At 41.1% G+C, this 24,036-nt stretch overlaps 1 protein-coding gene across 4 annotated transcripts; it reads right to left on the bottom strand.

Moving 5' to 3' along the window:
• Positions 1-24: 24 nt before the first annotated feature.
• On the bottom strand, positions 25-23,577 carry LOC118232754 (chloride channel protein 1-like). Of its 4 annotated transcripts, none has more exons than XM_035427824.1 (23): positions 23,325-23,577; positions 17,451-17,670; positions 16,925-17,056; positions 14,075-14,203; positions 13,310-13,443; positions 13,003-13,080; positions 12,235-12,313; positions 11,341-11,466; positions 9,524-9,608; positions 9,222-9,323; positions 8,862-8,946; positions 8,293-8,448; positions 7,782-7,851; positions 7,464-7,574; positions 5,869-6,082; positions 5,531-5,664; positions 5,095-5,291; positions 4,856-4,937; positions 4,643-4,728; positions 3,656-3,700; positions 3,448-3,552; positions 3,096-3,182; positions 25-2,956 (listed from the first exon to the last, which is right to left on the bottom strand). In XM_035427824.1, exons 1-23 carry the CDS (start codon positions 23,373-23,375, stop codon positions 2,588-2,590), a joined length of 2,877 nt encoding a protein of 958 aa, XP_035283715.1. In that variant the 5' UTR covers positions 23,376-23,577; the 3' UTR covers positions 25-2,587. The 4 variants fall into 4 exon arrangements, with proteins under 4 accessions (XP_035283715.1, XP_035283716.1, XP_035283718.1 ...); XM_035427825.1 differs by having other exon boundaries at positions 8,335-8,448; XM_035427827.1 differs by having other exon boundaries at positions 5,107-5,291; positions 23,325-23,390.
• Positions 23,578-24,036: the final 459 nt, after the last annotated feature.

Below are 24,036 nucleotides of genomic sequence, written 5' to 3'. Positions count from 1 at the left end.
TTCAGTCTCAAAAAGGAACACTTCTGCAAATGTTATATAGGTTTATTTATTGGGGGCTGGGTGGGGGTGGAGAGAGTAAGTCAAAGTCATGCATAAACTCTATTTGTTATTTTAAACAGGAGAACATCAATAAAGAAAATATAGGTGAAATATATGGACCCCTCTCAATCAATATCAAACTGGTTTAATTGGTTTTTAAAATCCACTTAGCCGTAAATACAAACATGATGGATGTGTAAAAGGTAAGACAGCATAATAATTAAGGCAAAATTGATTAGGATGCTTTTGCTTATTAAAAAGGTGTGTCCAACTGTCCATTTATACAGGAATCTCCCATTCGTAGTTTGTTATTCTATTTGAATTGATTATGTCTTATGTGGATGCTATTGTGTACTCAATATTAACATATTTTTAGTTATAAACGACACTGGATTATATTAAAAAGCAGATTGTGATCTCTTTTTGAAAGAGATTGGGGATTATTGCACATTTTACATTTTTTGTTTTTATGGTAGAACAAAATCCCTGTGAAATACACAAAATTCTATAGAGATGATACAAATGCTACAAATCTCCATTTCCCGCTTTAGTGCAGTATTAACAAATTGGGAAATCTATTCCACAATAGGACATAATTTATTCAACCTTGAAAAAATAAAATAAAGGATTTCAATATTCACTGATCAGTGCATTTTGATTTAAATGCATTTATTATTAGGTAGTTTATTAAATTATCTGTAAAATGAAGACAGTTTTCCTCAATGTTTTGTATCAGTCAGCTACATTTGTTCATCATTTCACATATCTTCAGTTATTTAATACATGAACATTAACAAGGAAAGAGAACCACAAATATACATAAATGCTGCTGAATAGATAGGCAAGCAATACTGCATTTAACATTACAGACAAAATGATGCAGAGATCAACATTCTATACGAAGATACCTTCTGTTAATTATTTAAACATTTAAAGACATAGGGAAAAAACCTGAGAACACAGAGAGAAAGAAATAATATGGTCGGCTAAACCACACGGGGATACAAAAATAAGGTGACTTTCAAAAGACCACAGGCTGTTTCCCAACAGGCCTTTGAGTTCCATTTACAATGCAATGTGCATGCCAATCTTATGTGAAAATTACTGGCTGTTTGGAGGGCTGGACCAACTATTGATCTCAGTGAAGTGGCACGTCTAATGGTCAGGAATCTGGTCTTGACCATGCAGGCTACGACTGTGGCTGGTGGCCCCACAGGATGACGTTCCTCAGGGAGGGGAGAGGTTTCGGTCAGCAGGGTACCTCCCACCTCATAGTGCAAAAGCCCCTCCTCTGTCCTGCCTGCTCCATCTGTGGGGCTATTTCCAGAAATGACTAAGCAGTTCGGCTATAGATGGAAGCGGAAGCTGGCTATGTATATGTGAGCTAGTCTGTCCATTATCTGTACCTGCTTATTGCTGATCAGGATCGCAGGAGGTGCTGCAGCCTATCCCAGCATGCATTGGGGGACAGGCAGGAATACACACTTGAAAGTTCGCCAGTCCATCACGGGACGCACACCATTCACTCACACACTCATACCTAGGGGCAATTTAGACTCTTCAATTAGCCTACCTGCATGTCTTTGGACTATGGGAGGAAACCAAATTACCCGGTGGAAACCCACGCAGACATGGGGAGAACATGAAAATTCCACACATAGAGGGATTTGAACCAAAGACCTTCTTGCTGTGAGGCAACAGGGCTACCCACTGCACCACTGTGCACCATGTTTCTGTAATTGGGTGAGAAATACAAAGTTACATTCACTGGTTGACTGGTTGACTACTTATAGTGTATGCATTCAGCTTTTAGCAATACCAGCTTACAAAAGGTGCAAGCTGAACTGGATTTGAACTAACTCAGCAGAGATGTTCTCCAGCTGCTGTGCCTCTTTTGGGAATGTAGGCAGCTTTTTTCCTCCCTTGCTTGCCTTTTTAGGTCAGGTCTTTGCTTTTTTTAAAATTTATTTTCATGGAGTTTCTGTGTGCATGTCTTGAGCTGATACAGGACTTCTTGGGTTGTGGGGGAGGGTTAGGGTGTTGTTATATTTAGTTCAGAAATATAACACTTTTAAATTTCAGCTTACAGCATGACTTTACTCGACGGGGGTGACAGGGGTCCTGAGTGGTTCAAGTGAACCGTGTGAACCCCCAATGGATCTGCCCCTGCTATGACAGAGCTTTTATCACATTTGTTATTTCTGTTAAGACTGCTCTTAGATTTCACTTTGCTACTGCTGTCAGCCATTTTGAATGCAACCCATTTGAGTTTCAGCCATATAATTGCATCCACTACAATCAGTCACATAGTTCAATTTGATCATGGTAAACCAATAAATTGACACAGAATGAGCACAGTGTTGCACATCTTGTTTGCATTATTATGAAAATCACCCTGTGAGAATCTATGTCCTTCTTTTATGCACTTTCTGCAAAAAAAAACAGAACTGTGTTATCCAGATTGTAAGCCATTATGAATGTCCACACGCTGGTGAAAGGGTTTGTGAGGAAAGGAGTCCTTAAAAAATATCAAATGCAAAATCTTCAATTAAATGGGCTCTTCTTCACTCTCTCTATTTTCATCTTCCTCTTGTTCAAAAACAGAATCAAAGGATGAGAGGATGATGGGCGTGGGGGAAGGGGGAGAGAAGGTGGCACTAACTGTCCCTCGGCTGCTGTTGCTGTTGTTGTACCGTGTCCCACCGTCCACAGTGCTCCAGGCACCATTCCCTTCACCCTCCTTCATTTCCCTGTTTCCTTCCCTCCGTACCTCTCGGTCCCTCTCTCGTGCTGGGGAGGATGGGGCAGAAGAAGTTTGCGGCGGCTTCAAAGATTTCCGACTCCCGTCCCGGAAACTGGCCAAGGGGGGGCGTAACCTTACACCGCTGCGAGTGGAGCCCTCGATGGCTTTTTGCAGCTGAGAGAGAGGGCGCAAGGGGGTGAAGAAAGAGAAAAAGGAGACTCAGGCACCAGACATAGTATAAAATATTAAAGAGATGCAGGGCTAAAACAGTGTGTAACAGTGACAAATGGAGAAGGAGATGGGTGTGCCGTACCTCCTTCAGGGCCACTACTCCCACCAGTTTCCCAATACTGGTGACATAGGCATGGCTGAGACCCAGCAAGGAGAACAGGGTATGAGTCTGGCAAGGACAGCAGGGGATTAAAATCATAACAGCAAGCTCAGCTTGTCAGCTTAGACTGGACAACTGCAAAACGACTCCTGATTCATGTACTACAACCAGCTAACAATTAGCAAACAAGGCTGCTCCATCCAACTAAACTAGAGCCTTCTGACGACAATAAACTGATTAATTAGCTGCACGAATAACTTCTTTATAAAAGAGGATGGTTTCCGTCTTTATAAACACAAACAGAATTGACTGAAGTTAATTGTGAATGACCCACCTTGTGAAGGGATGTTCTCTCAACGAGCTGGAAAGGAGAGGGGTCAATGCGTATCTGATCAAAGCCCATTGGTTTATCCATTTCGGCCTCTTCCCAGGCCTTGATCTGCAGCAGCCAATAGATGAGATTATATAGTGTATCACAGTTTGCAATGGAAAGACACAGAGCTTTCATTAGGCCAAAACTGGAAAAGTAACAAGACAGTAACCTCTTCTGGTGTCATCGTATCTCTAAGGGGAGGAGGTGCAGGCTCCTAAATATAAACAAATGGAGAGAATAGAGAGACTGTGAGGGTCAAATGTACTTCAGATGATAATCCCTGAAATTGTCTATAATAAATATTTACAAGTGAACCCATTGAATGCAAAGTCATTGAAAACGTATACAAACAGATTATCACAAATTCATGGAATCTCATGGGTCTTCACTACCAGGCAACATTTTCAGTTTTTCATTCCAAAAAGCACAATTAAAAAAGCATTTTTTAGCATTTTGAAGAGAAACCCATGAAAAAACAATTGTGAAAGTAATACGTCTACAGGTATATGTCTGTGAAGGATGGACACTGGCCTATATGCTGTAAAACATGGCATTCTGATTGGGTGAGGTTAAAAAAAGACCTAGTACCAGTGCTGACATTTCTGTAAGTCACTAAAATATTAACAGTAATACCAGGATGCTTGGTTAATCTATGGTTTTTCGGTCTGATTAAGGTCAGAATGGTAGTGCAGTGGACACTCACACAAGGCACAATAAAAAAAATCATCACAAAACACAGGCCATGGGCTAAAGATTAATCAGCTGCAATGCAGAAAACAATATCATGTGCACTGCAGTAACAATCCAATTTTCACATTTTAAAAAATTAAAATCAAGAAAACTGGGGTACAATAAAAATTTAAAACATGCTGTGTAATAATACATCCTTCACAGATGATACATAAAAGTGACAGAAAAGTCAAAATTGTATTGAAAAACATCATAGGGTTTACTTATGTGGCATATAATTTGAACATACTAAAATGTGAAGTGCCACAATGACTTACTCCCCTTCTTCCAAATAATGATAATCTCTTAATAGATTAATTGTTAAGATGTGTCGGTTTCTGCCTGTTCCTCTTAAGGCTGAGAACATTGGCTCTCTGCTCGCATTAAATATTTCTGAAAAACAGAGGCTACGGTAACTGGGGCATACCTGCGTTTCTACTTCAGACGTCCTGTCAGCAGGAGAAGAGAACAGACCATGCAGGGCTTTTCTTACCGTCTTCAGGGAGTGATTGTCTGCAAGATAAAGCAGGAACAGGACAAAAGTAGAAAAGCATTCGGAAAGAAATAGTTTTTTCTTTCTGCCTAAAAAACACCTGCTTATGAAGCACCTTTGAGTGTCTTCTTGATGATGTCAACTCACCGGAAGTTGTGTGATTGGAGGATGGCTCTTGGGGTGTGGCAGATAGAACAGGCCCATTTCTCTCATCCTGCAGTGGGAGGTTCTGGGTAACCAAAACAAAAATAAATCAAACCAGAGTAAGGGTAAAAACCAACCGAATTGTGTAATTTCACTGTCAATTTTCATTTTCAGCCAATTTCAGATTCTCTAAAGCATCGCTGTCATTGTGTTCGGCCTTCCAACCCTCTTGGGACCCTCACTTTTTCACGAACCTCTCCATTCTCTTCACCTCCTTTCTCATCCACTAAGGCAAACGATTCCCGGGTTTGCTTTGAACTCCCACCATGACCTTGCACACTAGGCTGTTGGCTGAGGATCCGCCTTTCTGCGGAGAGCCACCAATCAGAGACAGCCTGCAGTTCAGACCGCTCAATGGAGCCCAAAAGGATCATCGACTCTTAAAGAATAAAGAACACATGATGCAGTAAGAGATAAGCCAAAAGAAACATTAATGCAAAACTACACTAAAAATAATTCCCAGTGTTATGAAATGCTTCTCTTCACAACCAAAGTCAGCAGCACAAATACCAGCGCTATGTGCTGACCTTTTTAAAGAGATCCCAAACTCATTTTATTTATTAAAACAGGAAAGCACTGGGCTATTAATCTTTATCTAAAGAAAAAAGCAAGCTTTACCTTTGGATTCAACTAGTGGAATAGTTTTGAGTGATGTGGACTGTAGAAGGTTGTTCAGCTCTCTGTATGTTGACCGTGAAGACAGGAATCGCACTTTCCTCACCATAATGTCCTCCACAAAGATGTTGTACTGACTGTGAAACAGGGACCCAAGGAGATTGTTAATGAAACACAACTTGCCTGACCTGAACTGTTCAGAGAGGCCCTCCCAGTCACAAAGTAAACATCACTGACAAATGAGTTAACCCAATGTGCCACAAGATTCAAATTTATATTGACAGCTAGACCTTAGACTGAGGATTAGAGCCCAAATGTCTGCAATTGCATTTCTGCCACACCTGATGTGTCCAAAGCCAAGCTCGGGCAGATAGGGCAGTTTCTTGACCTGGATGATTGAGTCATAGAGTGAGGGCTGCAGGCCTTGGGCCACCATGTTGGCCAGGATCACCGCCACCATCATAGGCAGGATGTGAGAGATCTGTCCCGTCAGCTCAAAGCAGATCACTGCAGTGGAGACGGTGTGAGTCACTGCCCCTGTCATAGCAGCTGCTCCTGAGGGAGGGAGGGAGGGAGGGAGAGAGAGACAGAGAGAGAGGGGGGAGGGAGGGAGAGAGGGAGAGAGAGAGGGGGGGAGGAAGGGGGGAGAGAGAGAGGGGGAGAGATAACAGTTTTTGAACAGTAATCTTGGTTTTCTTGGGACTCTCTTGGGAGAAACAAGCTGTGCTTTGGTAATTTCTTTTCTTCATTCCTTTTGTGACTTTAACCTGTCCATTTCTGAAACAGTCCTTGTTCGTTAAGGTAGCTGAACCTTCATCTTTAGATTAAACATTGAATACTCGCAATGTAATAAATTCCTTAAAATGTGGTTGTGCGTTTTACATTTTGATAAAGGTTGATCCAACATGTTGCTCTGTCTATCAACAAAGTCAGTAACTAAACTGATAATTGACATCTTTTTTAATAATTACCTACTTAAATCAAATAAATATGTTTCATATGTCAGATAAGCAAGATGTTTTAACTGCTGATGCACTTGTAGACTGTATTCAGAGTCCCAAACATTGAACGAGGGTATTAGTTGACAAAACAGTTGAATTCTGACAACTCATATTTTAAACAAATTCTCACTTCCCCAACGGGCTGTTCTTCAGGATTGCATCATACATTGCATATTGCATCTAAATCATACATTCAAATATTCATTTTTAGGCATAATATTAAAAATGTATACAATTACATGGGAGAATGTAATTGTAGAATTGTAGAATGGGAGAATTATTCTTTTGTTATTTTTTCAGTTACAGTGAGCTGTTCACTCCTTTCTCTCCAAATCTCACATTTCAATTTGGAGAAGGAAAAAATCCCTTCATGAAATAAAAAACTCACCATCAATTTGAATCTGTTTTTGAAAGTAACATTACTTGTGAATGCAGTGGGCTTTTCAAGTAGTTATGAAGCTGTCCTACCTTAAGAAATGACGATCTGTATAAATGTTGATTGATTTTTGGCTTTCAATGAACATTGAGATAAATGTCATTTCTCTTCACAGTGGTTTCAAGTTACAGACTAGTAAATCAAAAGCACGAGACAGGCAATGACTCTTTTTGCCAAGTAGGACAACATACAATAATATAGCAGTCATATAACTGTCCTATTAGAACCAGTGATATTAAAATTAAATACAGTTCAAATGTAAATGCCAAAATGTAATATTCTAGCACAAGCTAGAGAGGGAGGAGGAGATAGTGGATAATGGAGGAAAAAATGGGGTGATGTTAAGGCTTGAGAGATAAGCACGAAGAGTGGCAAAAAATAAAACAGGAGGATACAGATCTGTCGATAAGCTGATCTTAAAAAGAATAGCAGAGGAGAAGAGGACGACAGTTTTGCTGTGGTGAATCAATGACAGCGAGAGGAGGAGCAGCAGACTGACCAATGACAGCGTACCCTCCCGGCAGGATGCGGTAAACAATCCCGTCAAACAGGATCCCGTTGGGGAAGAGGGTGGCCATGATCTCTCCCACCAACCGGCCGAAAGCGGCTCCTGAAGGTCACAGAGAAGGGTGCGGTTACACCGGCTCTTTCACATTTGATATAAAGGGCCTCGCTGGCTACTCAACTATGCACAAAAAAAACATCAAATGACAGAGCAATGGAGGTAAAGTCAATACAGGGATCTTGCGCTTTCAATTTTAGCCTTTGAGCAAATGAGATTTCCTGTAAAATACCACGATAAATCTTTAATGCTCACCCAACACAAAGACTGGCATGAAGGCACCGGAAGGGATAGGCATAGTTGTTGAAACAGCAGACATCCAGAACTGAAAGATGAAGAGCCATTATGAACACATTTCCTTAAGCATATTTTCATCTGTAGGTATCTAGCAACAAAGATTATATTACATTACATGACAGGCATTTAGCAGACACTCTTATCCAGAGCGACTTATACAACTTTTACATAGCATTTACATTGCATCCATTTAAACAGCTGGATTTATACTGAAGCAAAGTACCTGCTCAAGGGTACAACGGCAGTATCCTATCTGGGAATCAAACCTGTGACCTTTAGGTCACAAGACCATTTCCTTACCCATTATATCACACTGTCACACCCAAGATGTCACAGTCTTTAATTGGCACTTGGCTACAATGATTTTAAAGGACTTTCAATGTCATTTGTATTGTAAGTTTCTGCCTGTTGGTCTCCATGCAGAAGTACACTGAGATAGCTTAGAGAGGAGGAGAGGAAGGAGGGTTACCTTCATGACGAAGAAGACAAGGAGGATAACAAAGACACTGACTTGAGGGTGCAGCCAGGCTGCCGAACGCCCCAGGCCAGGAGGAAGAGGGAAACCTGAGATTTTGGTCCAGGTGAAATTATCAAAGAGAGAATTGATGCACTCTCTGGGCATCAACTGGAGAGGGAGAGAGAGGGATGATGAAGAAGAGAGCATTGGAAAAAGGTAGGAGAAATGGACATGGGAAATTTGTGGAATATTGTACATAATGAAACAAAAGATGCCTGATTCAATAAGGACTGATGTCTTTTTATCGGGTATGGGTGCTCACTCTGATTTAATTTACACCCAGGTGACACCCCTAAAATGTCACCTGTTTTGGATTGTTATAAGCATAACGTATTCAAAGTAAGTACATAATTTCTGGAAGCAGTAAATCTCCCTTTTGTCCCAAAGCAGTCATTCAGTTATGGAAACACAAGCCACTGAGGCCACCACAGTTGTTAGTGCTTGCGCTACTCCAGGATATCAAAATAATGAAAGCTACTCATGAATGAACAGAGAGGGAACATCAGAGATCGATTTCTGACCTCTCCAGCCATGAACTGGCCAAATCCTGGAGGAAAGGTCAAAGTTGCAATCACAAAGGTCACGAAAGCTGGAAAAACCAGTCGACTGTAAAAAAAACAAAAAAAAACACGGGTTACACCATAAGATTGAAACATTACACAATGCATTGTAAATTGTATCCTTTCTTTATTGCTAATACCACAATTCTGTCTAATAAATGTAATTACATGTAAATTCCTGTCAGTCACAATAAGCTTCTGTGTTGAAATTTTTGAACCTTCTTTGAAGAGTGGCATACACACTTTGACCTGTATTATTGCAAGAGTGAGTGTGTTACTCTGGGGTGTGTACAGTAAATACTCCCTTCTCCGCTCCCTCACTGTTTTGTCAGAAAGCTGGTCAGTGCATTCTCCATCCTCATAACCAGAACCACTTGGCGATTCAGATAGACAAAGAAGGCTCCCAGAAATCCACACGAAATTCTGTAGGGAGAACAAAAATATTGAAAATTTTGATGCATCCACAATGACAAGGGCTGAATCTGTAACAAAGCAAGTCTACTACTTCAGTGTTATCGCAACATATTTGGTGCAGCGTATATAACACATGTGTACAGTTGTAACTAGATGTGGTTTAAAATATAATTGTTGACATGCTTTCACGTACTCTTTCTCCCTCTCACCCAATGATGGCGAATGCTGGTAACTCCTGCAGATCAAAGGGGAAATCCATCCGGAAATTGGTGCGGAAAAGAGCAGTGATGGTAACTGAAACAGGGTAAAGTTCCCATTATCCACCAGCCACTGTGGCTAGTGGGTTTCCAAAGTCACTAGCCACTCAGCATTTTCACCGGCTGAAATCCCCCCCCCCAAAAAAAGTAATAAATATGTTGGAGAATGTAACTGCATGCACTTGTTTGGACATATCATTTGACTTGAACAGAAACTATTATAGCTATCTGTAAGAGTAATTTTCTGATTGACAATATATGTGTGTTAACATAAAGACAAACACGTGATTAAATATATCCTTTATTACTGTTTTGATTATTGTTATACCATGTATCCCAATGTAAGTGATTAGAAATATACTCTTTATAGCAAATAGTTTCAGATCAAGTGTTTAAACCTTTGCATAGTCTGTTCTGAGTTCAGGAATGTGAGGAGGCACCCTGTACGATAGCTGTTCAGTAACATAAAAGATAAATGACCTAGGCCTAAGTGAAAAAAACAGGTTATCCCATCTTCCAGGACTTGGGAGGCCTGGTGGATGGCACCGCTGGAAGATTTATTGTACGCTCAAACTTATCTGAAGACTAAATACATTTAGGAGACCAAGGTGACTGGGTGTCCACTGCTAAAGAGGGTAAAGATTAATTAGGGCAGAGTGCAGCTGTTCGCGTTCGAAGGAAAAACAGGCCTCCTGTGCATAATGGAAAGTTACTGAGATTGTGAATATAAGGAACGGCCTATGTATCTAAAACTTAAGAGAGTTTTGTGAGTGCTCTCTCATTCTTTTTTCTCCTTGAAAGTTGAATAAAAGTCTTATTGATCTTTGAAAGTGCTGTGACTGTGTTATCAAAGAAAGGATCTCACCTCTGGGTATGCGGGGAAGGGAAACAGTAATTTCCCTGACACTATCCAACCTGAGTAAACCCTATGTATGTATGTGTGTGTGTCTGTGAGAGAGAGAGAGAGAGAGAGAGATAGGCTCAAGTATTGTATGCTACTGGGTTAAACCGAACACTGCAATAATGGACATCCATCTGTCAAAGTTTGTGCTCTTTGGCAGGTTATTGTTGTTTTCTGTGTTTGATACGGCACTCATTGTCAATTCCGTGTATTCCATTCAGTACAAAAATTTTAAAGCCACAATGAGAATACACAGTTTGTATGCAGCGCCACCTTTGGCAGTGGTTTGATTTTGGGCAAGTTACACCATGGCGGGCGGCACGGCCCATACCTATACAGCACCAATCAACTATACTCCGGGCACCACTGAGGAGGCAAGACATGAGAGAGAAAACTGGATGGGCCAATGGGATGATCACACAGTCTGAACCCAGAGCTCATGGGATTTGCAGTATTTTGTAGCATCACCTTATACATTTGAATGTAGACATATGTTCAGGGCTTGATATTAATTGACCTCTTGGTAGCATTTTCAATGAAAAAGTCATTGCAGCTTACAAAAGTCATCTGAAATTAAGTTAATATGTCTATCTCTTTTATATAATGCAAATGCTAGCCCTTCATGTGTGGTAAAATATATATAATTCAGTCACACAGAGATGTACAAAATTGTCTCATTGAAGTCATTGTTTATCTAGACATCCAGTTGACACATTAGATTGTGGATTTATCATTGGTATACACATTTGTATTCCATTGTAGTTTCTACCATTTTCAAGGTCAAATACTTTTCTCAGGAAATACTATTTATTCTATTTATTATTATACTATTTATTTAGATGTAATATAAATATAGGGAGTTTCTTACCAGCATCTTTATTCCACACAGACAGCACTCGGAATATGAACGCGCTGAAAGTGGCAGCAAAATATCCCCTCCAGTAATTTCTTACGGCAAAGTACGTGGATGTGACTTCAATACTGAATAGCACCCCTGGTGGCAAAAGACAGGAAGATGCCTGAGTATACCACGGACACTGGACTAAATATGTACAGATTCTAAACCTCAGATTTTCCTAAATGAAAAAGAAAACTGATTTGACTTGATTTTTTTTTTTAATTTACACAATTACACAATAAAAGACCTAAAAGGTTGCCAACATTATACATAAAATACAAGACATTTGTGCGGGAGAAGAAAGAACCCCTAGGGGGTTTATATGAGCCCTGCCCAAAATGATAATACATGCACATCACACCAGAAGTAAATAAAACCAAACCGTCAGAAAATATACCCTGCATCAACTATCAGCAGTTCATAACCACAAGGAAATACAGCATGATACGTGTCAGTGTTAACTTGGTAAAGATATCGCCGTTACATGCACTGCAGTTTGTGCGGTTTTCATCGAGCCTATATCCACTCATATAGCAGTTTGATTTGATAATGTAGTGTGAGGCTTAGATAGACCTAAATATGCCAGCTGAGATGTGCTGCTACAGCCAAATGCTCAATTCCTTCATAACTATATCACATTTTCAGAACGAATCTTTAAGAGACAAAATGGAGCACAGCATTCTGAAAAGATGATATGTGGGAGATCAGACTGAACTGAGAACGTCAGCCGAGGGAAACTCCTTAGGGTACATTTTGACCTTGTTTTTTGAAAGCACTTTTATTTTTCTCACTAAAGCTACAGCTTTATTCAGAAAAGAGAATAAGAGATGAAGAAAAGAGAACGAGAGATGTAGCGAGGTTTACCTCCCAGAGGAGTGCCGAAGCAGCAGCCCACCCCGACAGCGCAGCCCACCGTGAGGATGTCTGTGTAGCAATACGGGTTCTACTGACACCAGAGAGAAAGAGAGAGATGGGGGAGACATGGAGAACAGGAGTGGTAAAGGAAAAGAGAGAAACGGGGGACAGCGTCAAATGAGGAGCGAGCAAAAAAGGGAGAAAAGAGGCGCGTGGGAGAAGAACAAGAAAGAGGAAGATGCAAAGAAGAGAGTGATGGGTAAAAAAAAAAATACAGGCAGCAGCAGTAATCCAGGAAGAGAAATGGGTGCAAGAATGAAAGAAAAGAGTAAGAAAAGGACATGAAAGACATTGTGAATTATAAACACACTGGATAACACACTGGATTGCATGATCACCTATCAGAGCAATGATAGACTTAGTGAGAGTGGTAAATATCAGAAAATAAAAGATTTTTCAAAATGTAGAAGACCAGACTCATGTAAATGATATGAGTGTAGCTCGATCACAAATGACGGGCAGCGTGGTACTGGCAAAGCATAAGCACATTAAAAACAACAAGAATGAAATGCAGGGCATACACTGAGCATCAACATAGCATTACAATACTTATGCATGTACTGTACCATTTTAATAAAATCAAGTGTGCCAGTTTTGGATATTGCTGCATGGATTTTGGTGACAGTTTGTTGTTACTTTAACTCAGAGGAGATTTTTCAGGTGCTGCATTAGACTACTGCACCTGTGTTTCTTTTCTTAGTGTGGGACTCTGCTTACCTGGTAGGCACCGGAGAAGAAGGACATGAATTTGCTGAGCACGGCTGCACAGATACTGGCAATGTGTACAAACGGGCCCTGGAAAGGGAGAGGGGGGTGCATGAGGAAAAAGAAGACAATTGCACATCGCGTTTTATGCTTAAAAACTAGTCTATTTACGAGGGATTATTCATAATAATGTGTCTTTTGCGTGTCCGTACAAAAACAAAAGAGGAAATGATGTCATGGTAAAAGTTCCCTATGTTATGTAAAAAAAAAAAAAAAAGTGAAATGCTCTGAAAGATAAATGACAGCAGAATTTGTGCACCTCTTTCCCCACAGGTATCCCACTGCCGAGTCCAGCGGTCAGGCCGATGACCTTGGCCACAAAGGCCTTTAGAGTCAAATATTCCTTCAGTACCACCCCTCTGAGGATGGTCTTCAGTTCTGGTATTCCAGAACCTGAGAGAGAGAGAGAGAGAGCACATCAGAAGAAAGCAACAGGACTACAACAAAGTTATCAGTGTGGCAGGCACACCGAAGCTGTGCTTTATTGCGTTGTGCATTGGCATGTCGTAGATGACCTTATTACACTGATTTATGCTGGTTGTAAAAAGGGGGTTGATCAAAAAGAGGGTGTGAAAGGTGCCAGTACATAGCGTGGAAGCAGTGCAGGCCACACCTGCAAGGCACGCTTTGCCATAGATTGCAGGTGTTATGCCATTCTGTCCCCATTAATCTTGCAAACCCGGAAAGCATGTGCCTGTAAGATGATCCCCGAGCCACAAATGTACCTAGGGCCATGCTATCAGGCCGTAGTCAATCACAATGCGTAGGGTAATATAATGATTAGGGATTACACACAGAAACATGCATACACAAACACACACATACATGCACATGCATGCACCCACACCCAGACACATACTGTACATACTACTGGGTGAAACACGACAATCAGGTGAAACTAAAGATCTGTGGGATATATAAGCAGTGGCTGCTGAAAGAGGAGAGAGGAACTCCGGGATAGGTAAGTGAGATGGGGGTGTTAGGCGGGTGCAGGACAGGACGGGACGGGGACCGCAGTACACACCGATGGCCTGCGGGGCGACCAGCTGGCAGAACAGGGAGGAAAACAAGATGAGCATCATGGGATAGGCGACCCAGGCCAGGTACTGCAGGGGAACATTGCCATGTAGCTGGCTGTGCATCCACTTATACACTGAGATCACATGAAGAGAAAGGGAGGGAAGGAAAGAGGAAACTATTAATGCCAGGTTTAGTTTTACAGGCAGACACCATCACTGTGATCTATCTCAAACCTAAGCCCTCTATTTATAATAATAATAAGAATAATATATATTATTACTATTTTCTGTATTTTTTTATAAAGACTGAAATCACAGACAATCCTGATTTTCTGTTAAGTGTTGTGCTGTTGGCATGGATATATTAGTCATAAAGTATTCTGGGCTTTGAAAGTGTTTAGTGGGAAAATGCTATATTTGATGTTTTTTGAAAGCTTCAACATGGCAACCTGGTTTGTGCACATTCTCTTCCTTTCACTCATGCACCCGGGGGCTGCACAAAGTACATCCGATATTCCTCTCACTGCAGTTTGAAAAACAGCTTAGGTTTGATCATTTCTGTCTGACAGCGTGTTACATTAAAGAAGGTCATCATTAATAATCATTCAATGGATTAGTCCTGCAATCTGTAATGACATGTTAATCTTTTTAATGTATTCAGATATGATTACAGAAGGGAAGGTATTCATATACAGACAGGTGACAAATTAAAGGAAAAACCTGAATAAATGAGTGGAGAAACATAATGAATGCACATGCTTCCATACAGGTCTACTGCATGATACAATTAAGCAATTAACATCCAATCATGCTCTGTGGCGTGTATAAAAATGCTGAGCAGGTCCAGCTGACCTTGATTTTGGTTCAAGATGGCTAAGTGACTTTGAAAGAGGGTTCATTACTGGGGCACGGATGGAAGGAGCTTCAGTCACAAAGACTGCTCAACTGGCAAGTGTTTCAATAGGTGACATTTGTTGACCGTGATGCTTGTGCATTAGTGCAATATGTAAGGAAAAACAGAACAGAAACTCTTCCTCAGGTGACTGAGAATGTCAATGCAGAACGTGATCAGACTGTGTCAGCAAGAACAGACCGTCGACAACTACATGAAGAGGGATATTATTGCAGGGTTGCAGTGAATAAACTCCTCATTACAAAGACAAATTCACATTTGAGAGTTCAGTGGTGCAAAAACCATAGGCACTGGTGTACAGAGATGTGGAAAAAAGTGATATGGCCAGATGAGTCATCCATGAAGGATGGCTCATGAAATGATTAAATATTTCTATCCCGATGGATCTCTTCCAGGATGACAGTGCCCCCATCCACAGGGCACGAGGGTTCACCGAATGGTTTGATGAATATGAAAATAATGAACCATGTGAATCATATGCTATCGCCTTTGCAATCACCAGATCTCAACCCAGTTGAACACCTATGGGAGACTTTGGACCGATGTTAGACAGCGCTCTCCACCACCATCATGAAAACGTCAAATGAGGGAATATCCTTTGGAAGAATGGTGTTCCATCCCAGACTTGTAGAATCAATGCCAAATCGCACTGAAGCTGTTCTGGTGGCTCGCGGTGGCCCAACACTTTACTAAGACACTTTATGTTGGTTTCTCCTTTAATTTATCATCTGTCTGTAGGTATATATGTATATTGTATATGTATATAGATATACATATACGATATACATTACATATCAATAACATATCTCATCTTATCAAAGTCAATAAATTACAACTAAAAAGATCTCTTCATTACTGCTACGCAGTAGACCTACATATACATATTTGTGATAAGTTCATTTTTGGTAAACGGCATGTTATTCATTTTTTAAAAACTTTTTTGAAGGCTTATTAGTGACCTGACTAAGCAAAGGGGAGCGAGACAGCAGCAGGACTGCAAGCGGGACGTTATTGGCTTGGAAAAGGGACACACTCATTTGCGGTAGGTGCATGGATACCATATTTTATTGCTTCACGCATGGCACAGTTGACCTCATTACGCTGATTTATGTTGGTCATAAACAGAGTTGATCAAATAGATTGTGTGAAAGTGACGGGCCCATAGTGTGTGTGGACACCACTAGTAGCAATATAAGCTGTACGCAGGTGCTGCCTTGTGTGATTCTTATAGCAAACCTGGCAAGTTTGTGCCTTGTAGATGATTTCTGAGGCATCTATGTGCCTAGTGCCACGCTGTCTGATCACCATCAATCACTATGAGCGAGGTGGTTCATATATAAGCCTCCACATTATCCACAAAATTTTGGAACATTTGTATTGAATCTGTTAACTCCAATACAGTAACGCAGTAGTACAGGAGGTTAGTAATATCTTTTTGCTATTCAGGTTTATAGTGACATTACAACCTGGGTAATAGCCAACATCTGTAAATTTCCCACCATACATATAAAAAGATTTTTTCGCAATTGTTGCTATGGCGCTGGGAAGACCTTATGTTTATGCATTCTAATTTGGTAGCCTGCAATTTGGTTCAGGTCCACTATGTGTCTCTGTAGTGTCTCTTTTAATATACACAAGATGGTACATACTTAACTTGTCACAAAAGAAAGATTAATTACATAAAGAGATGTAACTACTTCAACTGAATGTATTTACTTCAATGGGTAAAGCAACATATCTGAGAACAGGTTCTACAACATCCTGTCCTAAAATTCACCTGATGCAAGCTTGCTGAACCAGTATTAATGAAATGATTACTTGAAATCATTCAGGTAACCTGATGTATTTAGACATTGATCAAAAGTCTTGATGTTGTGGCAGGACTGAAATACAGGTTAAAGAAGGCTCGAAGAAATACATGGCCTTGTGGGCATTGTAGTACCTTGAAGGCTCTTGGCACTGGCATAATCCATGCTCCAGCTCACCAGTGCCATACTGATACCCAGCAGCACTAAGAAGATCCAGTCTTCTCCCAGCTTTGTCACAATGTACCTCTGTACCCGTGCCACACAGTCTGAATAAGAAAGGAGACTATATGACAAATGGGCCTCACATAGCAGTACTGAATCAGAATACAATAATATAATAAGTAAAGTCATGAACATTATTGATGACTGTTGAGTCAACGTTTGTGCCAACTGACCTATTTAAATATTTTGATATTTATATTGTTTTACACAAATTACCAAAATTGAGGATGCGGGAACTTGTAACCTTTTACAGAAATATTCGTATATAATATAATTTTACAGCCCTGATTACAGTTACAGAAAATCCAATTGAACAAAACTGCATGCCACAAATGTCATTTCTTCTCTCTCCCCCCATTCTGTCCTGACCTTTACCCGTATCACTTACCCCCTACACCCCCAACCAAGCTTCCCCCCCCCCACCCCCACACACCTCACCTTGACATTTCGAGCAAGGATGGGGCTTCTTCGCCGGTGCATTGTGGGCCTGTTCAGGGGGAGGGGCTCCAGTTTCCAGGGCAGCAGGATGGCGCGGGTCGCCGGCACGCCCTGCTGGAGACGACTTATCGGCGTGTTTCTTCCATTCTTTCTCTGTCAGCAGGCGAGCGGCTTCGATCCGCGCAGAACTTCCCAGGTGCTCTCGGTACTCTCCATATAGCTACAAAGGGCGGGAGCGGAGAACACGGTACACGCAGTGCTTTCTGCTACGGCCAGCTTTTACTAAGGAATCATGCTGCCATTGAGAAATAGCATCGTCACGCTGCATGTGAATGGATGACATCTTCAGTGAGGAAAAAATAGGTTTGTTTTTGTTCATATATTTTGAGCCCTGACATGTTTTAATTTCTGACACCATACTTAATAGTTTTAACTATTTATTTGCTTTCTATCAATTAAGTATAACTTAACTGTGAGATCCTACTTCATTGTAAACTACCAAAATTATAAAAATAACTTTGAGTTGAATTCCCCTCCATCACCCACAACATCAAATCGGCAGAGGATAGCAATACAACCTTCCATAAGAGTTTGCCACCACCTCACTTCATAGCTGTAAGGTTGATGGAAGCATTTGAAAATCACCAGAAACCTGCATTAATTCCAATAAAATGCTGCTGATGACCATGAATATGATGAACACAAGAGAAATAATAGCATTATTGACAGCTTCCACCAAATTAAGCCTTGAAACCCGTCTTAATCAGCTTCTCCCCGATGATCTCTCTTCTCCGAGGCGCATGCCGATTGCCACTTCACCAGCTGAGCTGTGCATTCACTGCATGGGAAGAGTGCAGCTGGTGAAGGCAGGCAGCTAGTGCCCGGTTGATTAAATGAGCCAAGAAAAGGTAATGAGACAGAGTCAAAGCTGCCAAAGGAAACCCTCACTAATTGGGTGATGCTACGGCCAATTATGTGCCACCTTACTGGGTGGCTGGCCACAGTCTGAACTGGCACAGAGGGGACTCTATACTCGACCATGGAGCCTTGTATAGAATAAAGCCACCTGCATTTAAGATCTGTGTTGGGGAACTGTAGGTAGAAGATGAACATACAGCTGATGAACAGAATAACAATACAAAATGATGTAACATTGAGTCTAACTGGACCATGTGTACTTTCAACAGTGTTATATTGACAGACACATCACAAACACAAACTGATTAAATTGCACACTACACTAACCTACAGTATCATTACTAGTGTTTGCAATAAAACTAACAGAACATAGTACAGTGTCTGCTCATGCAAATATAATATGGTGTTTTAATCAGGGTTACTTGAACTTTGGAGAACAAACTGAAACGTGATTTTCACCATGTCAGGGTAGTGGTGGGCAGTGGTGGTTGGAATATATGCTGGGTTTTTTTTTCTACCAATACTTGTGCTCAACTAGCTAATTAGCAATATACACAAATGGTAGTTCACTTGGATTAAAGCACAGTAAAAGTAATCATATCAGGACAAATAGTCTTCAGCTGTCACTTGTGACCTTATCAACATCAGATAACATGCATGACTACATTAAATTTTATTACAATTCTCAGGAATTCAAAAATGCAGTATGATCAAGAAGGCACAGAGGCCTATTTATAATCAACTGTTGTAATGTTAACCTAACAAACATCTATTTGTATTGTCACTAAAGAAAGTACCACTAGGCATAACTGCCTAGCAACCTGACATGTAACAATATCGACTGATGCCATCCGGACCAAGCCACGCATGATAACGATCAGTTTACAGACTTTGTATGAAACTCCTTGTGAATGATGTGATGTTTGACAAGCATCCTGACCAGAACATTGAGCTTGTCTGTGCGTGGCTGCTCTCATCTCCTGGGCGCTTGCTCTAATATTGCCTGAGAACTGCACCCCTGTCTGTGCCTGATGTTTTTCTCTGGCTGCGGCCTGAGCCTGAGCTGTCTCTCCCCTGGTCCCTCCAATCCCTCACAGCTTTAACTATACATTATCCGAAAGGAAATCCAGAGGAAGAAAGATAAAAATAAAGGCTGTCTAATGGGGGTCAGGGGAGCCATGGCGCAATCTGAAGAGGTGAGTCTTCAGTCTCCGTCAGTAGGTGGGCAGGGTTTTCTGCTGCAGTGAGAAGCTCATTCCTGCACGGGGTGGTCAGAACAGGCAGAAACTATTCATGTGGTGTATGGTGACATTTTAGGCACATTTCTGAATTCCCTGTCAGTTCCAGCCATAAATTATGTAATTAATGGCTTAAAGCTGCTAATAACTTAATTAAGCAATTTAGAGAAGAAGCTGATGAGGCTATCTTTAGTCAACCATGGATCATGGTGATTAGGAAGCTCAACTCTGTGCAGAATACCACGAAAATGACAGAATGAATAAAATGAAACCTGAGCTAATTTTATTCTTTATGCTGAAATGCTTTTAAATTGTTCTGTTTTTATCCATACTTTTCTTAAGTAGATTCCCAAATCCCCACCACCACCCTCATATACAGCCACGTACAGGGGTGTCACTGGGGGGAGCTGATTACCCAGGGCCCAAAGGCAGGGGTGGGTGGTGGCTCAAAAGGCCTGGACTAAAAAGTTTGCTTTGGTCTACAATTTTAAGGGGGCCCACAGAGACTGCATATGCACAGGGCCCAGAACTCTGAGCCCACATGCTCACACGCATACCCCTCTGTGTCCCAAATTCTTACTCAACCCTCATCCTCTCCCTCTCTCCTGGTGAAATCCTACTCTGGGGATTATATATAGCCTCCGTGTGACCCACTGTTCACCGAAACTCTTTCTCTGACTACGTGTCTTCAAGTCCAGATTCAATTCTGCTTCATTTATTGGTGGGAAAAAATTGCAATACCCAAACACACATTGGCATCTATTAATCTAACTGGGCGGACATTTGTTGAAATTATATCAGAGAACCTTATCCAGGTGCAATAATATGAATGGCAATGATACCAAAGATGTTGACGATCTATTTTTCTGATGATAGATTCTGTTACCGCTTTGAGTTCTCGGAGCACCACCATAGCTGACACCTTGGAAATGTATCTGTACAGCAGAGCTTCCTGGGTACTGTATGGGACCCCACTCAAGAGGGTGACATCACCCCCTGAGTTAATATGCACGCTTTTATTATTACCTTTCAAAATGACTTGGCAGTAAAATTACACCGTGAGATAAACATGTTTCCAGTTGGGAACGTTTTGGTAAAAGGATATGTTTGAGATCGGCTCAGACTATAGCTGTTTCATATTCAGCTTTCTTTTGATTCTTCAAAAAAGAAATAAATGAACTAGACATAATTCAGTTCTAGAAAATATATTTATATTGTCCAGACTTCCAGAAGAACTTTATCATTTCAACAAATGGGTGTTCCATGTTAGTAGGCATTGTATCCCCCCCCCCCCCCGCCACCCCCCCTTATTTCATGTGTCTCAATGTGGTTTTGAATGGAGAATGTACTGTTATGTAAATATTTCATAGAACGCTGTATAAGAATTCAGTTACAGTATTAATGACCGTAGTGGGATACTGTGTTAATTGGACACTGGACATTTTACTGTGTAGGTGCTACGGTGTGGTTTGTTGTGTGCGCAAGATAAGTTTCCTTTGTATGGAAAAATAAAATCCCATTCTATTCTTAAGAAGCACCCTTACTTATTTTCCTTTACCGTTAACGTTTTCTTTCTTAAAGAAAATAATCATTTGGCACCCAATGTGCGGCTGATCATGTCCAATTCCCAAACTGATTTTAAATGTCTAATTAGCTGCTGCAGATGCAGCCGTGTTTACGCGCAAACTCCACTGCTGATTCGGGAGAGTGGAGACAACCGTGGACCTCCTCCAAAGTGTGTGATGTCACCAGCTTCCTCCTTTTCACACTACGGCCCACAGGCCAGCTTGCACTGAGCTGAGTCAGAGGAAGATATGCCACGATCGACTCCTAACCGACTCACCACGGGGCTCATCCATGCACCACAGCACGGTGGCTTTACCGAATGAGCCACCCGACAGCTCCATTCTTTTAACAGACATACATAATCAATCAGTGCATATTCCATAATAATGGAGGGAGAGAGACAACAATTAATTGAATTAAATTAGTATTGGGAAAAGGGGGAAAACAACAAGTGGTAATTATCATATCATATCACCGCAATAATAATTGGTGATGATAATCAGTAAAATGAAAAGGTGATACGTAACAGAAAGAAGCATTCATTAATCATTGGGTTACAGTTCTGCACTACCTGCATACTTATTATGTAATCAGTTTATCCTTCATTGCATTGTGGGATATGTTGGCATTCAAGAAAGGAAGAAGGCAGCCTACCATGGCAAAAAGGGAATATAACTTTAATGTAATTTCTTGCAGTCCTGGTGAGCTCGCAGTTATGCCCAGCTCAGTATGAAAATACGACAGAAAACACTACAATTTAACACTACATTTAAATAGAATTTCTCTTATAAAAAATGACATTTAACAAGACAGAATTAAACTGTGCATTTAATAGTCATTTGCAGTTGTAGCACGCCAATGTTGGTTTCACATCTGTCATTTTCCTTGCCGGTGTAACGGGCACACGTGTTTCTGTCTGTCTCTAAAGATAGGTCTTTCTTTCACTCCAGTTCATGGTTGGCAGAATAAGTTGATTGAATTGCATACTTTCCTCCAGCCTGCTACAGACAGAGAGTCTAAAACTTTCCAATAGATCTAAAATAATTTTTAAAGATTTTCTTTCTTATTAAAGCTATGTTTCATGCATATGTGAAGTACTTTCTGTTTAATGCAACCATAGAAAATTCTTCTGTCTCTGATTTCACAACCAATCACACAACCATACAATTGCAATTATAAGCCACAGGAAATTTCAGTTCTGATCCAGGCAAATGCAATTTTAATAGAAGCTAACCACAAGCTTAAATGCTAGAAGGGCGACATCTCTGGATATAGCTCTGTTCACTGGGTGACCATGTAAACACAAGGTTATTACGGCACACATGCAATACACAGCCTCATATTACAACAGACAGACAAACAGATAAAAGAGTGAGGTGATTGGGACAGAGTGACAGAGAGAGGGACAGACAAATGACCTATATTTACAATGCAATATTTAAAAAAAATACTGTGTGGGAAAATTATTCACAATATTGTTGTACAACGCTTGCTGAAACAGAATCAAAAATAATTTCAATCATGTCTGTATTTTAACTAATAAAATGCCATAGCGAAAAAGCTAAATACTAAGTGCTTAACTTTATATTTGGAATATGATTCACACATATCATAAATATAGATTTCTTGAGTCCATTAAAGACTTCTAACAGCAGACTGCACAATTCTGACTGATGACTAATTCTGACTAACTCACTGTAAAAAAGCATACGGCCATACAAGCACTGTTTCTACAAAATATACAAAAATAAAATGAAAGCACAGAGACATGGAGGTCAGATGAGATGCGTGTTCCCTAAGAAGACCCCAGACAGGTAAAAGGAGTTTCAAACAGGGGCAGGAAAAGACACAGCAGTACATTCACCTGCACAATATCCCTGGATACTAAACACTTGCATAATCAGGGAGTTTGAAAGCCACTGACAACCTAACGCCCGGTAAGAGAGGCATTAGACCAGAGAAATCAAGTTATACAGGGATTTTACAACACAACTCTGGCATTATGGCAAAAAAAGAAGGTTGACTCTGTAGATCACAGCATGAGACAGGTGTACAGAGGGAAAATGAAGGAAATGGCAGAGAGTAGAGAGTGAAAGAGAGAGACAGAGGTGACAGACAGACAGAGAGAGAGAGAAAGGAAAGGCTTACTGACCAGGGTATGCTGGTACCTTAGAGCTGTCCGTTGCGACGCATCTGCGGCCATTGACACACTGTCACTGATCCAAAAATAACCCCACTGTCTGTCTCAGCATTACCACCCGGGCAGTACGCGGCGTCTCAGACACACACACACACACACACTCACACACACACTCTCTCTCTCTCGCTCTCTCTCTCTCTCTCTCTCACACACACACACACACACACACACATGCACTCTCACACTCACACACACACACACTCTCTCTCTCTCACACACCCACACGCACTATTTCTCTCTCTCTCACACACACACATACACTCTTTCTCTCTCACACACACACACATACACTCACACACACTCTCTCTCTCTCTCTCTCACACACACAAAAACACACACGCGCATCCACTGTCTCTCTCTCTCTCTCTCTCTCACACACACATACACACACTCACTCTCTCTCTCTCTCTCTCTCTCTCTCTCTCACACACAAAAACACACACGCGCATCCACTGTCTCTCTCTCTCTCTCTCTCTCTCTCTCTCTCACACACACACACACACACACGCCGTGACTAGTCCGCGCGGTGGACAGGTCGGTACACTCTGCTCACTGCTGATTGTGCCAGATGGAGGATCACGGTGCGTGAAAATGATGACAGCACATGAACTTCACGCTTTCTTTTATTAGCTCCCTGCACTGGCTGCTTCACATTTACAATACT

Source organism: Anguilla anguilla, chromosome 8 (genome assembly GCF_013347855.1).
Source record: "Anguilla anguilla isolate fAngAng1 chromosome 8, fAngAng1.pri, whole genome shotgun sequence".
In the NCBI taxonomy this organism is placed as follows: Eukaryota; Metazoa; Chordata; class Actinopteri; order Anguilliformes; family Anguillidae; genus Anguilla; species Anguilla anguilla.
Note: the sequence above shows the minus strand (reverse complement) of the source record. Positions and strands in the feature narration are given on the sequence as shown.

Excerpts from the sequence above, each read along its gene's own strand:
- LOC118232754 (XM_035427824.1), bottom strand. The coding sequence starts at position 23,375 with ATGGCCGCAGATGCGTCGCAACGGACAGCTCTAAGGTACCAGCATACC. Across the intron at positions 12,314-13,002 it reads TCTTCTCCGGTGCCTACCAG|AACCCGTATTGCTACACAGA; the intron begins GTAAGCAGAGTC and ends TGGTGTCAGTAG. Across the intron at positions 6,083-7,463 it reads GGGAGGGTACGCTGTCATTG|GAGCAGCTGCTATGACAGGG; the intron begins GTCAGTCTGCTG and ends TCCCTCCCTCAG.